The following is a 16,734-nucleotide window of genomic DNA, read 5'->3' on the forward strand; positions in this document are numbered from 1 at the left end:
TATCTATCTATCTATCTATCTATCTATCTATCTATCTATCTATCTATTTATTTTGTCACGGAAAAGCAGTAACTTGTATGAAATTAGCACAAAGAAGCTAGGCTTTTATGTCTAGGTACATACCCAAAATGCACATTTCATGTTCAGATGGACAGTATTTATGCTATAAAATTATTATGGAGTGTATGTGTGTGTGTGTGTGTGTGTGTGTGAGATAGATATAGCTTTGATTATCAGTGCATTTCAGACTGTGTTCTGTAATACTCATTATCTCTGGGAGTGATATTTTTTATGTCTAGTCAGTATTTATTTCATAAACTAATAAAACACTATAAAAGACATTGTGTTAGAAGATCCTAATTTTGAGTGAAAAATCTAAACAAAACAGTAGTTTCCTCCAGTCACACAGTAAAGCCATCGGTAGTCAGCTGACAGCCTGTGGTTGTGCTCTGGTCTACCAGGGAAGGAGGAGGTTGCACTTTTTAAATGCATAATAGAGCATTTGTTTAGTCTTCTGGAAGCAGAAATGGAAGGCGCTCAGGGGAAAAGAGACGCAGCGATGCTGCTCACTCCGAAGGGAAGCTTTGTGGCACAGTGTCGGACAGCAGCGCTGCATAGTGGCGAAGACACCTGTCGGGGACGTGTGCCACTGGTGTATTTGCTTCCAAGAGTGGGAAACAAAGTCAGTAAGAACCAGGTTAAAGCTTGAGAATGAGATGCTCGATTAGATACTGACGTTATTCTTACACTCCACTGCCCTTTACCTCTCTTGGTACCTTCCAGGGAAATCAGTATAGATGTATTTTTAGCTTGCTGTTTCCAGCATCAATATGACAACATGATTCTGTCTTTATATCAGTAAGCAGCTTCTGCTATGTTTTCCTATTTTCTGCTAGCTGCAATTTACAAAGGATGTCACAGCACTGGTAAGAGATGCACAGTAGCCATTTCCTTGCTTTTTAAATTTAAATTGTGTTTCATAGAGATTTGTAATAAGTCAATTTATTAAAACTGTAAGTATACTTAATTGTACTAATGTGCAGAGCGTGTGATACATGGTTTTCCTTCCTCCTCTATATTTGTTTTTGTTTGCACCCTCTATCTGTAGTATTAAAGCATGTTTCTCTGCATCTGTACTTTCTTAAATACCTCATCCTTTCCCTCTCCCTCTCCAATCCTCTGCCATTAGTCAGTAGCTGCACTGGGGCTCCATGGGCAGTGTGCTGTGAAGGTAGGACATGCTGCTACTGTGAGGTAGCTCCTATGATTGGGGACAGTAGTTGTCACACCCAACTGCCTTGCAGCTGACCATAGTCCCATGTGGCATTTATGAGCTCTGTTTGTGTGGAGACTCTCTAATTTCAGTTCTGAAATTTTCAAAAGTATTGCTAGATAATTTTATAACTTTGAAATATGAGCTGAATGCATGCTTGTTAGTAATAGGAAAATGTCTTAAGTAAAATAGACAAGGTAATGTTTGCATTAGTTTAAAATAAAAAGTTTATATTCAGAAAGATGAATTTTCACATTTTTTTTTCTTTTAGTATGTGCTACTTGATTTTTTAAATATGCACATTTCCTGACTTTAAATACGAAAATAATTAGTGTGGCTGTTGAGTGACTGAATTTTTAAAGATGGATCTTAAAATTTGTTATAGTATTACTGCCTTAAATAACACTGTATTTGGGTAAAACTTAAATCTTTTGACCTTCTCCCTTGCAAACATTAAGAATCTTCTTTTGCTGAGATTTAATAGGCAGCCATTTAACCTGCTGACTGCTGAAAAGCCTTAAAGCTTAAATGGAGAGATTTTAGAAATAGCATGGCTAGGTCTGGTTGGTTCGGGGTGATCTGATATATCTGTGAACCTTTTGGGAAAACTAATGGTTGCAGTGTGTATATGTGGCACGTTCTACAGCTTATACTCTTTCTCTAAGAATAATTCTTGCTTTGCATGAATGCCATAGTGAGTGTCACCCAGCATTAAGGTAGGGCTTACCTAGTCAAACAGTGAACTACAACATGGGAATTATTGTGTGACACCTTTCTCTGATTCTGTACAGGCGTACTCTCAAGATGCCTACCTGAAAGGCAATGAAGCTTACAGTGGCAATGCCCGTAACATACCAGAACCTCCATCCGCTTGCTATCCCCGGTTGCCGTCCACCCCTGCAGCCACGACACAGCCAGTTGAACTATCTCCTCCAGACTTGTTACCAAACAAACATCAAACCAGCACGCCAGTCCTGACACAACCTAACAGGGCCTATAGGATGGAAATTCAAGTGCCTCCATCACCAACAGATGTTGCAAAGTCAAACACAGCAGTGTGTGTTTGCAGTGAAAGCGTGAGGACTGTCATTGTGCCTTCTGAGAAGGTTGTAGACTTGCTATCCAATAGAAACAACCATTCAGGTCCTTCCCATAGAACTGAAGAAGTAAGGTATGGTGTAAATGAGCAGGCCTTTTCAAAAGTAGTGTCAAGAGCCACATCGCCACCATCAGTTCCCACTGCCCACCTGGTTCATCAGACCATAGGTTCCAGAGCACTGGAACCTTCTGGGATTTTACTTAACCCTGGAAATTACAGTGGACATTCAGAAGGAATCCCAAGTGGTAGATCTCAAGCTGTGGACTCTCCTTCTGTGCCTGCCAGTCACTATTCCCCAAACTCCCGTCAGCACATAGACTGGAAAAATTATAAGACTTATAAAGAATACATTGATAACAGACGATTGCACATAGGTTGTCGGACAATTCAAGAAAGATTGGACAGCTTAAGAGCTGCCTCTCAGAGCACAGCAGATTACAGCCAGGTGGTACCCACCCGCACGACTCTGCAGGTGAGACGTCGCAGCACCTCTCACGATCGCGTGCCCCCATCTGCTCAGATCCGGCAGCGTAGTGTGTCTCAGGAAAGACTGGAAGAGTCTGTGCTAATGAAGTATTGCCCAAGGAGTGCATCTCAAGGAGCGCTGGCCTCCCCACCTGTTAGTTTCAGTAATCATAGAACTCGTTCCTGGGATTACATCGAGGGACAGAGTGAAACCACAGTCAGTGTCAATTCTGAAAGTCAAATACCTGACTCAAATGGAGAAAGAAAACAGACTTACAAGTGGAGTGGATTCACTGAACAGGATGATAGACGAGGTATTTATGAAAGACCCAGGCAGCAAGAAATTCACAAACCTTTCCGAGGTTCAAATTTGACTGTGGCCCCTGTTGTTAATTCTGATAACAGGCGACTGAGTGGTAGAGGTATGGGACCTGTTTCACAGTTAAAAAAAATCCCACCAGACCTAAGAGTACCACATTCCAACAGAAATTTTCCAACTGCTAGTGGGATGTCACTGCCACGGGGTATTTCACAAGACAGGTCTCCACTTGTGAAAGTCCGAAGTAATTCTCTGAAAGCACCTTCTATACCTGTCTCAAAACCATCCTTCAGTCAACATTCACTAGTTTCCATAAAAGACCAAAGGCCAGTCAATCATCTGCATCAACAAGGTCTACTGAGTCAGCAGACATGGTTCAGACCTGAAAGCACCCCCGATCACCAGCTGGAGACGGAGATGACCCCCTATTTACCGGGGACTTCTGCTAAGACCAGTCCTCAGCTCACTGAGAACTTAGGAACATCAGATTTAGAATTATCTGCCAGTCCAAGGAATGGAGCTTTAAACTTTCAGGATTCTGAAACGCAGCAGCCAGATGTGCTAGATAATAAAGAATCTGTCATCCTAAGAGAAAAACCTCCATCTGGTCGCCAGACACCACAGCCTTTAAGACATCAGTCTTACATCTTGGCAGTGAATGACCAGGAAACTGGGTCAGACACCACCTGCTGGTTGCCCAACGATGCTCGCAGAGAAGTCCATATAAAAAGAATGGAAGAAAGGAAGGCTTCAAGTACCAGTGCTCCTGGTGACTCCCTGGCTTCCATCCCCTTTATAGGTGAGCTCAGTTGGAGCACTACACAGAATCCACTGTGTCAAAAGTATTTTAAGAAAAGGAGGGTTTGTATTCCATAGGCACAGACTCCTTAAGCTGTGCTTTTAAAGCATTTTAAATGTTGTTTATTTTCAGTGCTGGGGACTGAGAGCCCCACACATACTAGACAAGTGTTTTCCCACCAAGGCACAACGCCCTGCTCTAAATGTGTGAGTTGTGCTTCGGTTAGAGCCGTTTGCTTTTCTCTCCATAAATCTTTCTACTAGACATTTTCCTTTGAGAATGAACTCACATCTAGTGTGTATTTGAGACAGGGTTTCAGTATGTACCCCAGGCTGGCTTTGAACATATGGTTCTGTCCCTGCTGCTTGCCAAGGGGGCCTACAGGTTTACATGTGGCCCTCTTGCTCCTCTTTTCAGTCTTGATTAAGTCAGTTCCTACCATCTGTGGTCAGGAGAGTCAGCAGCTTCACCGGAGTCATCAGCAGCCAGGCCCTGCCCCTGTTCTGCCAGTAGGAAACAGTTGCTCAGAGGAGGCTTGGGCAGGGGCTCCTGAGTTGTCACCAAACTGTGGTGAGCCTTTGATGCAGCAGCTGCCTTTGAGTCACTCGTCCTTCTGTAGGTGAGTGACCACTGGAGACTCTAGTGGTTCACTGAGATTTAAAACACAAAGAAGTAGGAGAGCTTTGGTCAGTGGGAATGAGCCCTGCCTTTGAGCAGTGTCTTTTTCTTTCAAGGGCTTATTCCTTTGTACATCTTACTTGGTTTGAGAAAAACGACCTTTGTTGTGTACCTTTGTTATAGGAATAATCTGGGAAAGGATTTGGAAACTTCTCAAGTGCGTGTCTTGGTCTGCATCAGCCATCCTACTTCCTTACCAAGTCATTGGCTTTTCCTTTTACCCAGCGCTGCCTCCACACAGCAGCCAGCAGATCACACCTTGGTCAGACCTCCTGTTTCCCTCCCATCTCACCCAAAACAGACTTGAGCCTAGGAGTCTGCTGTGGCCAGCAAGGCTGACTATCCCTGCTCCAGCTCACCTCTCTGATCTAGCAGATCCTCTGTGTGCCTCCCCTCTGCTGCCTCCCAGGCGCCTTGCTAGCCCATGACATGCCAGATATGCCCTGAGCACCACATATAACCACGGGCCCCTCTGCTGTGTTGTCTTTCACCATCCGCTCAGATACCGCTAACCTGCTCAGGCTTCCCTGCATTCTCTAAAATAGCTGCTGCATGTGCATCTGCACATGTGCTTTGGTGAGATCCACACTGGAACTTGTGTTCGCACAGCTCTCTGACAGTGTGTACACACTGAGAGTGCTGACACCAGCCATAGTTCCCGTCATTGTTCCCTATGCCTAGAACACTGCTTGGAGTAAAGAAGGCACTCACCCAGGAAATATTTGTTCAGACAGCAACTGAAAGATGTTTTCAGGTGACGATTACATGTGTAGAAAAAAATGGAGGGAAGGAAGAGGAAAGTACAAAGGAAGGTAACTGTGTCATAATTACTGTGCAATCCTGTACTTGATAACAAGACGATCCTGTACAAGACATAATGTACTTGATAGCATCTTCATTTTTTAAACGAGAAGTCTAGAGTATAGAGAACTAAGTACTTTTCATAAAAGCACTTAGAAATGAGGGCTCTAGGTTGGCTTGGTTCAGCACCAGAAATGCTCCAGGGCACATTGTGAAGAGCATCCCTGCATCTGTGTGCTACAGGGCCCTTGCTCTGCCTCCCAGGCACTGTTTCACAAGGCTGTGAAAGGTTCTCCAGAGCTCTGTAATGGAATATTTGTCACTGAACAATTTTTATTACTCTTTCCTTTCTTGAGAAACTTTAAGCTATGGAACAATTAAACTGTTAAGTGGCAGTATCCAAGTCACGTTAAAAGGAGTCATCTGCACAGTGTCAAGTTTTTATAAATAGATTATTGCCACATTGTAAACACTGTGAGGAGTGATTCAGCTGAACTTAACCCACGTCATGTTTGTGTCCTTACTGTCAGCCATATTGAATGACTCCTGTTGGGCATAGAATTCAATACCTTGTTACGCATAAGGTAACTAAGGACTGGTAGTTGGTGTATGTGTTTAAATGTAAAGTTCTACAACCTGAAGCTGCATTTTGTAGGCCACTAAGATCTTAACACAATGAAAGCATCACTTTTTTGGTGCATATTCATTATGTTATAATCAGATAACATTAGAATAGTTGGGTTTTTTTTTTTAAGATTTATTTATTATTTATATAGAATTCTGCCTGCATGTGAGCCTGTATGCCAGAAGAGAGCACCAGATCTCATTATAGATGGTTATGAGCCACCATGTGGTTGCTGGGAATTGAACTCAGGACCTTTGGAAGAAGAGCCAGTGCTCTTAACCTCTGAGCCATCTCTCCAGCCCAATGGAATAGTTTTTTTTTTTTTAAGTGCTTGGCTATTATCTGTTAATATTTAATATTTCTAACTTTATGAAGTACAGACATAAAATGAAAATTATTTCGTTAAAGTGGCCATTAATTAAAATGTAGAGTAGTCACCTATATAATCTTGTATATGAGCAGATTAATGAAAACAGACCATCTTATTTGGTATTCATTAAGAAGAAAAGTGCTCAGGACCAGAGTTATAGCTCAGTGGTTAACAGTACTTCCTGCTTTTCCAGAAGATCTGAATAGTTCAGTTCCCAGTTTACTCACATCAGGTGGGTCACAGTTGCCATCTCCAGGGCACCCCTTGATGGTCTCTGTGACATCTGCACACTCATGTGGATGTACATACAAAACAAAATCCAGTTCTTAAAAAGAGTAAGTGTGCTCACTAACTCCCATCATTGGTTTTAAGTACTTACTAAGGCCTTTTTCATTATTTCTACTAAACAAGTACATTCAACGTTTTGTTTCAACCAAGAATATTGGTAGCAGTAGTTTGCAAATGTTACACATATACATGTCTTTTGCAAGGCGATATAGGTCTTGAGAAAACCTTCAGGCTCTTTTATAGGCAAATAGAAAATGCAAAATGATTAGCCATTTATAAAATGGAGACTGAGTAGCATGGGCAACTCAGACCTGTCTCAGTAAAAATGACAATGGAGCTTTATGGCTTTTCTTAATTACATCTGCTTTTCTTAATTACGTCTGTTAATTTGAATAAAAAGAAAGAGTATTTGCCACCTTTGAATAGCCTTTTAAAGACTGTGTCACACTCTGTTTATTTTAGAAGGCTGATCCTCCCTCTCCCACTCTGGACCATCCTACTGTAACACAGGTACTAAAAGGAGAAGAGAGGTTTATTTGCAAAGAGTATAGGAAACGCCAAATTCTTTTCTATTTCATTTTTAAAATATTTTATGTATATACCCACTCCACACACATAAAATACTGGGTTTTGCCTGCATGTATGTCTGCAGCACACTGCGCATCAAATCCCCTAAAACTGGCGACAGATATCTGTGACCTGGCGTTAACTGTGCTGGGAAATGACCCTGGTTCCTTTAGAGAAGCGTCCAGTCCTCTTAACTGCTGAATGATCTCCAGTTCCTTGTTCGTTTAGTTTCTTTTCTTTTTTTTACGTGTGCCACTATGCCTGCCTGCCTTGTTCCTTTCTAATAGACAGTTGTAATTGCTTACAGCTGTTGGGATACAAGGTGATACTTGATCATATTCATTGTACAGTGACTGGGTGAGGTGATGAGCATTCCATCTCCTCACATTTGTTATTTATGATGTGTGCATTTAAAACCTCTTTCTAAGTATTTTGAGAACACAGTTTGTTGTTAATGTTCTCCCAGTGGTACTGTGAAATCCAGAATTTATTCCTCATGAATAACTCAAGCATTGTACCTGTTGGCCAGTCTCTCGTGAGTAAAATCATACAGCATTTGACTTTCTACTCCTGACTTATTTCACTTAGCAAAATGCCCACCCCAAGTTCTTTCACATTGCAAATGATATTTTTATATCATTTCATGGTATTCTGTTCTATATATATTGCACATTTTATTTGTGTTTTGATCCCAACTGTGGACACTTCCTTGATTCCATGTTGCCTCTTGTGAATAGCACTGGGATATATCTAGGGATTCAGATGTCTCTCGAACCTACTGATGTCACTTCCCGTGGGTATGTACCCAGGAGTGGGATTGCTAGATCTCATAGTGGTTCTGTTTTTGATTCTGGGAAGAACCTTCCTACCCTTCTGCATGTTTCCACTAACAGCGTGCGATGTTTGCCTGGCACATCTTTGCCATCGCTTGTTACCTGAGTCTTCTGGCTGATACCTAAAGTGAGGTGATAGCTCAGTGCAGTTGTGGTTGTGTTTCTGGCTGTTGTTTGTTCATAGGCCTGTGGCAGTATGTGCATCTTCTTAGAAATGTCGACCATCTATTCAGATCGTTTGCTCATTCTAAAATCAGTTTAGTTGAGAGGTGATGGTATGTATCTTAAATTTTCTGGACATTTTGAGCCCTCGTCAGGTGTATAGTTTGTAAATGTTTTCTCTCATTTTATATATTCTCTTGACTTTGATTATTTTCTTCTAATTTTGATATAACTCTTTTTGTTTCGTAATTTGTTGCCTGCTCGTTTGGTACCTTATTTAAAAAAAAAAAATCTTTGTCCAAATTAACACTATGTCCAAATTAACACTCGTTGTTGTTGTTGTTGTTGTTTTCCTAGTAGTTTTGTACATGCAAGACATAGGAGTAAATCTGTCATCCCTTTGAATTGTCTGTTGTATGTAGAAAGGGTCTAATTTCTTTTGGATATTGATATGTTTTTCCAACAGCTGCATTTTGAAGACAGCACCAGCCCTCATTGTGTGGTCATGGTACCTGGTCGTTTGGCTGTAAGTGGGCGGGTCTCATCTCTGGAGCATGCTGTTGGTGTTTTGATAGGAAGTAATTGTATCATATCTATAGATTGCTTGGGTAGCACAGACATTTTGACAGTATGTATTCTCACCATCCGTAAGTACAAGGCATCTTTGAGTTACTTGTTTCTTGTATTCTTTCATCAATACATTATGATTTTTTTATGCAGTGATCATTTATCATTTGCTTCTTTTGTGTTTTTTTTTTTTTTCCAAGATTCTGTGTGGGTTTTGTAACTAATTATAAATAGATTATTTTATGACACTTTCAAATAGCCAAAAGCTACTGATAGGTATATAAAAATGCTGCTGAGTTTTGTGTTGGTTGCTGTTTTATATCCTGAATTTTGACCACATTTATTTATTTATAATAGCAGTTTTTGTAGTTGTTATTAAAGTCTATTTCCAAGATAGGGACTCAGGAGCCCTGGCTGAGCTAGAACTCCATATAGCTGAGAGCTTCTTATCCTCCTGACTTCATCTCCTGGGTGCTGGGAATATAGGCATGTGCCATCATACCTGGTTTAGAAAGTGCTGGGATCCAACCTAGCCTTCTGGCATGTTAGGCAAATACTCTACCAACTGAGCTACACCCCAGCCTCTCTCTGAATAATTGTTTGATAGAGTCTTCATGATAAGGAAGTAAGACAGCTGCTCATGCGGTCTGCAGTGGGGAAGCACAGAGAGAGAGAGGGAGGGAAGCTGGCATTCAAGAGTTTCTTTATTCTGTCTGAGCCACCTCCGCATCAGTTGTGCTGTCCATGTTGAAGGCAGGCCTTCTCTCTGAGTCTATGCCTTTCTGGAAATACTCCCATAGACATACCCAGAGAATGTGTTTCCATGATGACTCCAAGTCTAATCAAGTTGACAGTGACAATCATCACTGCATTCATACTATCTGCAAACAAAAACACTTCAAATTTTTTTTTCTGTTGTAATGGCTCTCTTGTCTTTTAATTGAGTGTTGTTTTCATTTAGTGTAACTAAGGTTTTTTAATCTTATTTATGTTTTCAGGTAATTAATGTTTTGTTTCATTGGATTTTTTTTGTTTTGTTTTGTTTTTCATTTCTATGTAGTTAATTCCTGCCCTTATCTTAAACTTCTGTGCAGTGCTGGCAGAGGCCGGAGGCCAGGGTGTTGGATTCCATGAAGCTGTTGTGAGCAAGCAGTTGTGAGCTATCTGATATGGGTGCTGGGAACCAAACTTGGGTCCTGTAAGAGTAGCATGTGCTCCTAACCATGGTGCTGTGGGCTTCTTCGTATAGGAATTATTGTCGATCTCTTAAGACTGCTTTCACTGCATTCCCACAGGCTTTTGCATGGTGTGTTTTCACTTTAATTTGATTTTGGAAATTTTTTCCCTTCTTTCTTTGATGACCCATTCATCATTCAGGCACAAGTTCCTGAATGTTCTATGGTTTTTGTTGCCACAGACATCTAGTTTTTATTCCACATGGTGGGATTAATTCAGGAACTGCTTTCAGCATCCCTTGTGTTTTCAATCCTTGCTTTGTGTCCTCCTATATAGTCTTTTCTAGAGACAGCTTGTAGTCTTCTGAGAATGTGTACCCTGTAGGCGTAGGATGAAATAGTTTATAGATACCATTAGAGCCATTTGAAAATGACCTTCCTATTGGTGAGACTAGGGTACTGAAGTCGCCCACTCTTACTATGTTGGGGTTACTTTATGTCTTTATATTTAGTGGTATCTCAAAACCAACATTTTTAACATAGAATAATCTTCATAATTTGAAAGGGAATAAAAATTGTATTTATCGGGGTAATCTATAAACTTGAGGTAGAGCAGTTGTACTTTTAGAAAGTATGGCCTCTTTTTCAACATACTGGTTTAAGATAATTGTAAAAATCAAACAGTGCTAAAGTTGTTTGCCCAGTGACAGTCTGTTTCTTCCACACCTCTTCCTTTCTGTTCAGATCTCTCAAACAGATAATTATTTCTTCTTCCTTCCTTCCTTTTGAAAACGTACACTTGAAACTCAGGTGATTTGTATCCTACGTGTTTCAATTTTTCTTCCAAACATGGAAAGGTAGAATGAAAGAATTAACTAACTCCACAAAGTTGTGCTCTGTCCTCCACACGTGTTGTGCCACACCTGCCCAGAAACACCAGTCACACATAGTTTAATTTAAACAATAGAAATTAAAATGTTGAATTATTAACTTATGTATTTGGGTGTTTTGCCTGCATGTGTTTTTGTGTACTACATGTGTGCTTGGTGCTTGAGGATTCCCTGGGACAAATGGTTGTGAGCCACTGTGGGTACTGGGAATTGAACCCTGTTCCTTTGGAAAAATAACCAATGCTGAGCCATCATCTCTCCAGCCTCTAGATTTTTAAAGCTTAGTTTATGTATTCATCATCTGAAAAAATGTCCTTATATTTCCAAGAACTTAAATCCTAATTATAGTTTTAAATACTACAGGTTCTGGTAGAATTAAATTTTTGTTTCATTGAATTAAGGTTCTTCAAGCAAGTGTCCTTGCTTCGGGACAAAGAACTATTGGATTCTCAGTGGTTGGTAGAAAACGGCCACACATATTTACTAAAAGTAGCTCAAAGAGGTTTTCAGAATTTATGTTCCTAAAATGTAAAAAGGTTGTTCTTTTTTAAAAAATTACAAAACCAAGATCATCAGCATGTATTACTTTTAGTCATAAGATGGAAATTTACAATTTTTCAGTTCTTTTTGCTAAAACAGTGATCATTAAAATCATAAAGATTGTTAGAATTTGTGTTTGGCTGGGCACAATGGTGCATGTCTGTAATCCTAGCTAATCCTAGCACTTGGGAGGCAGAGGCAGGTGGATCTCTGTGGGTTTGAAATCAGCTTGATCTACAGAGTGAGTCCAGGACAGCCAGAGCTATACAGAGAAACCCTGTCTAGAAAAACAAACAAACAAAGACTTTGTGTTTGACTTTCTAAACCAAGTTATCAAAATTCAATTTTATATTATAGTTTATTTGTAAAGGATTTCATGATGGGACATTAATCTTATGGTTTATAGTACTGGCCTCTTATAAAATTATATTCTCTTGGCCTAAAATACTAGAATTTAAATCACTGATGTTTTTATGAGAGTAAGAATTTAGAATGAAGCTATTTATTGCTCACTAATAGGAAGACAAATGCCAAGCAGGACTCAGTGTGAGTGATGACACTGTTGAGTTAGTCTGCTGTTTTGCCCTCTTAGTCTGCAAAGTTATATACTTCAGGATTTTGTGAATATTACAGGAAGTAGGATATGTAAACCATTTACATGTGCTAGCACATAATAAGCTCTAGTGATGTTAGCTGTCATGCATGTATGCAATCTGCCTGGCAGATAATGGCAGACTGGGAGACAGTGAAATCTAACAGCACAGTTTCCTGGTTCAATAAGTGCATCTGCACAAAGCAGATGGGGGGAATTTTGACTGACACCTGTGTGGGAAGGAAGGGACCTTAAAGAATTGTGCAGCAGGATAGGGGGAGGGCACAGGGATTGATGGACATATGACATGGACTTGAAAAGTAATTTTTTTCACATAATGTATGATTATTTGCTTTGGTCCATTTGGATTCTGAATACTCTCACATTTTGCTATTCTTATATTTATTTATAAATTAGGAGGAAATTATTCATTTTTCTTGTATTTTCAGAGTTATTGGCATCACTAGAATAGTGGTTGTATGAGGTTTAATAGGCAGCTGTGTCATTTACTGGTGGTTTGATGGTTCTTAAAACCTTTATTTGGAGGTTTTTACTCTCTTCCTAACAACAGTGGACTGTTCTTAAGGTTCCAGCAGTTATTTTCCTTCCTTCCAGATGAACCCACCAGTCCTAGCATCGATCATGATATTGCCCATATCCCTGCGTCTGCTGTGATCTCAGCCTCTACCTCCCAGGTCCCCTCCATTGCAACAGTCCCTCCTAGCCTCACAACGTCTGCTCCTTTGATTCGACGTCAGCTCTCCCATGACCAAGGTACGTGTAAAGACACCGTACCTCACGGTGCATGCCAGACTGACCTTTTACCACTGAATAAATCTGCAAAACCACTTGAAAAGTTTGAATGCTGGATTTTGTTGCAGAATCTGTTGGACCTCCCAGCCTGGATGGCCAGCACAACTCAAAGACAGAAAGATCAAAATCCTATGATGAAGGGCTGGATGATTATCGAGAAGATGCAAAATTGTAAGTCTCAGATATATTATTTTAATGTTTCTATATGAATACTATCATACATGTTAACCCGAATGTAAGGTTGTCTTACCTTCTAACTTTAACATTAGAAATGCAAATAGTATCAAAGTAACACCCAGTTGGATTCTAGGAGTAATACACACATACACATCACACAATATTTTATATGTTATAGATATAAAATGCTTCTCCTACCCAAGACTTGTAGTTATTTAGTACTGTTCAGACATGATTGTGTTACTGTTCTCTTGTGTATAATTCTAAATCTATTCTGTATACAAAAAATCACATACATCTAAATATGATTATAAATGGATGTTTTCATTATTTTTACAAAGTGATAGTTTGGTATACACTAATCAGAAGATCCTTTCATTCATATATTCTTGCTACATTGTTTTCCATACCTGTTTAATATCTCATTGAATAATTACACTGTATATTTTAATCATATTCTATATTCTCTAGTTGGCATTTAGATTAGTAGAAATTTGGAATTGTGCCCTCACAAACACTACTTCATTGACTATTCTTACATAGTTTATTTTGTTTATGTATACATATGCTAGAAAATGGGATCATTAGCATTTCAAAAGGTGAATTTTTATTTTAATATGTGTGATCAGTACTCCTTCCTTCCTAAAAGATTGTGTTAAGCCACAATCTTCCTAGCAGTGTACAAAACCTTTGGTGTACTGACTTGTGAGTTTGTTTAGAGCTCACCTGGTCATTACAGTTTAGGGCAGGGTCATAGATGGAATGTGCAGCCGCTGCTCAGGCTGGGCCTGTGCTGCCATGGCTTCCTCTCCACCCAGAGTTCTCTATGGAGAGGAACGCAACACTTTTCTGTGATGTGTTGCAAATCTTTTCTCAATATTTTTCATTTGGTTTTCTTTAATTTTTAACTGCAAAAGTTTAAAAATTTTTATTCATTTAAATTTGGAAAATATTTTCATGGCTTTAAGGTTTTTGAATCACCCTGCAAAAGGCTATCCCTATTTTAAAATAATAATTCTACATATTTACTTCTGAAATCTTCTTTTTTATTTGTAACTTTGATTCTTCTGCAGTTGAGTCATTTTAGTTAATGAGATGAAGTGCTAACTGTAGTTTTTAGTATCCTTGCTACTCCTAAAGCACCTGATACCATCCTTTCCCACTTACATGTCATCTCTATATGCACTGAATTATATGTAATTTATTTTATTTGGAAGGTCTGCTCAGTGGATTTATTGTTGTTCATTTATAGCAAAGTCTACTTAATTATAGTGGTGTTATAGTGTTTTTATAATTGGGCAGTGCTATTACTCATCATAATGTGTTCTTTCAAAATTCTGGATATACTTATTTGAACCTTAAAATGTGATCTTTTTTGTGTGGTTATTTTCACTGACACAATGTCTGATTTATAGATGAGTTTAGGAAATGCTGACAGCTTCTGTAACAGTGAACCTTTTAGCAAAAACAGTTTGCCTTTTTTACTGTATCACCTTTATTTAGTATCCTCTTACATTTCCATCAGGTTGTCATTCATATTCTAACTAAATTAGTTCTTCTAGGACTAGTCACTTAAGAGCGGTTCCTGTGAGATACGGCCAGGGCACAGTGTTCCAGCTCAGTAGGAATTTTCCCAGTGATCCCAGGTTGGATGTGTGACCTGTTTGAACCTTTTGCTCTCTTCACTAAAATGTGTCGGTACCTGCTACACTTGAGGCTCCTCCCCACACGGGCACATGTGTTTCCTCATCTAAAAATATTTAATACATATACAATGCTTCAGACAATATTAACTGCCGACTGCCTTCTCTTGTCCTCTCTGCCTCCTGCTAAACTTCTACTCAACTAGACCCCACTCTGCTTCCATGCCTGTGTGCGTGTGTCCCACCGAGTTTAATTAGGGAACTTGCATGAGCATGCGTGGAGTTACTTATTATGGATGACATGTACAACATACCTTGGCCACGCCCTTGAGGAAAATGTCTCTTCCCCCACACATGCCTGTAAGCCCTGTTCTTCCTCACTTTCTCCTCTCACTGGTGCTAGGTGGTGGCTGATGAGTTTCTGTTACCACTCCACCTGTGTCCCATGTGTGAAGGGTGGCTTTGATCTTGCAGAGGGAAGTGAACTGCTCTGCTATTTGAATTATGCAGCCAATGGTGTCCTTTGTATTGCTTTTAGCTGCTTTTCTTTGTACATGCAGGGTTTTACTTTTTCTTGAGAGTATTAGTATATTTTGCATAGAATCTTTGAAAATTTCAGTGTCTAGATCTTCTGTTTCTGGTTTTATAAACCTCCGTATCTTGAAATTGAGTTCCTTTTCCTTTTGAGTGTCTTTATTATTACCACTTTATTTTAACTGAAAGGAAGACACTACCGATACACAGAGATTGGGGTTAATGTTGCAGTACTTCCTCTGAGAGGTGGGCATAAATTGTGAGGCAGGCTCTCTGCAGGGGTCTAATCCTTTCTTCCTATCCTGTCTCCTGGTATTTCTAATTCTTTTTTTTTATGGATTTATTTATTTACCATGTATACAGTACAGTGTTCTGCCTGCATGTACACCTGCACACCAGAGCTCATTATAGATGGTTATGAGCCACCATATGGTTGCTGGGAATTGAACTCAGGACCTCTGGAAGAACAGCCAGTTCTCTTAACCTCTGAGGCATCTCTCCAGCCCCCTCTAATTCTTGTTTGAAGTGGTTTTTGAGAAAACAGTGATGTATTTAGTCACATCTTAAAAGGTTAATTATTATAAAGAATTAGTACAGACCTGTCTTCTGATTGGCAGTACTTGTTTCTCTCCTTGAAAGCATTCAGTTTGGGTGGATATTATGCTTACGGGAGGGGTTGGGGAAGGTGGGTGTCTCTGGCTTTTGTGGGCCTACAGAGAGATGATCCTTAGGCCAGAGGGTGGCTTGTTTCATGATGATTCAGTAGCCATTGTTGGTTCAAAATTGTGGAGTCTGACTCCAAGTCATTGATTTTAGGCATAATTATTTTAGGCACAGCACAATTTGATGAAAACTTTTCTGGTGATAATTAACTCAGCCTTACATGCACATCAAATCATATGTAAATCTCTTTGAGGAACAAAATAAGCTAAATAAAGATTGGACGTGACTACATCAAAACCCTTTGTAAAGACCATATAACTTCCATTAGGATAGATTCTTTACGTTGTCTTTAAACAACAGGTTTATGAGAAGGGTCTGGAGGAGGGGATAGTGGCAGAAATTCTCTGACTACACACACAGATGGTGTGAAGGTCACCCATTTCTGGGCGGAGAACAAGTTCCTCCCTTTGAAGAAACAACCTGTGTACTTGATGTTCCAGTTTCCCCCAGTGCTTCTCTGAGGCCTCTGCCTCCTGCAGGTGGCAGGCACAGCTCTCTGCTGCCTTGGAGGGAGGCTCAGGGGTTCCAGCAGCTAGACAGGGCAGAGGAGCTGTAGTTGACTGCCAGCTGAAGGTAAAAAGCCCAGTGGTCACCCTGAGTAGCTTTCCCTCTGATACAAAGATTTTTAAAAAGTTGTACACTTAAAGCAAAAAAGGCAGAAACTGCTTTAATTTCCCAGGTCATCCAAGAAAGCTGCTATTATTGAATTGAATATGTACATACTTGTAACTTAGCTGTTCTCGCTTACATTGAACAATAAACACAGTGATCACAGGTTAAGGGTGAAATGTCAACTCATTG

At 39.8% G+C, this 16,734-nt stretch overlaps 1 protein-coding gene across 7 annotated transcripts in view; it reads left to right on the top strand.

Moving 5' to 3' along the window:
• Arhgap21 (Rho GTPase activating protein 21) overlaps window positions 1-16,734 on the top strand; it is a 131,600-nt gene that overhangs the window by 93,852 nt on the left and 21,014 nt on the right. For 5 of the 7 annotated variants that reach the window (XM_055593878.1, XM_055593874.1, XM_055593879.1 and 2 more), the window contains exons 8-11: window positions 897-926; window positions 2,065-3,955; window positions 12,659-12,817; window positions 12,925-13,027. In XM_055593878.1, the coding sequence (XP_055449853.1) occupies window positions 897-926; window positions 2,065-3,955; window positions 12,659-12,817; window positions 12,925-13,027 (2,183 nt within the window). The remainder of the gene's footprint in view (window positions 1-896; window positions 927-2,064; window positions 3,956-12,658; window positions 12,818-12,924; window positions 13,028-16,734) is intronic. The other 2 variants (XM_055593880.1, XM_055593881.1) reach the window with 1 other exon arrangement.

The sequence above is a fragment of the Psammomys obesus genome, unplaced genomic scaffold (genome assembly GCF_907164565.1).
Source record: "Psammomys obesus unplaced genomic scaffold, mPsaObe1.curated_primary_1811, whole genome shotgun sequence".
In the NCBI taxonomy this organism is placed as follows: domain Eukaryota; kingdom Metazoa; phylum Chordata; class Mammalia; order Rodentia; family Muridae; genus Psammomys; species Psammomys obesus.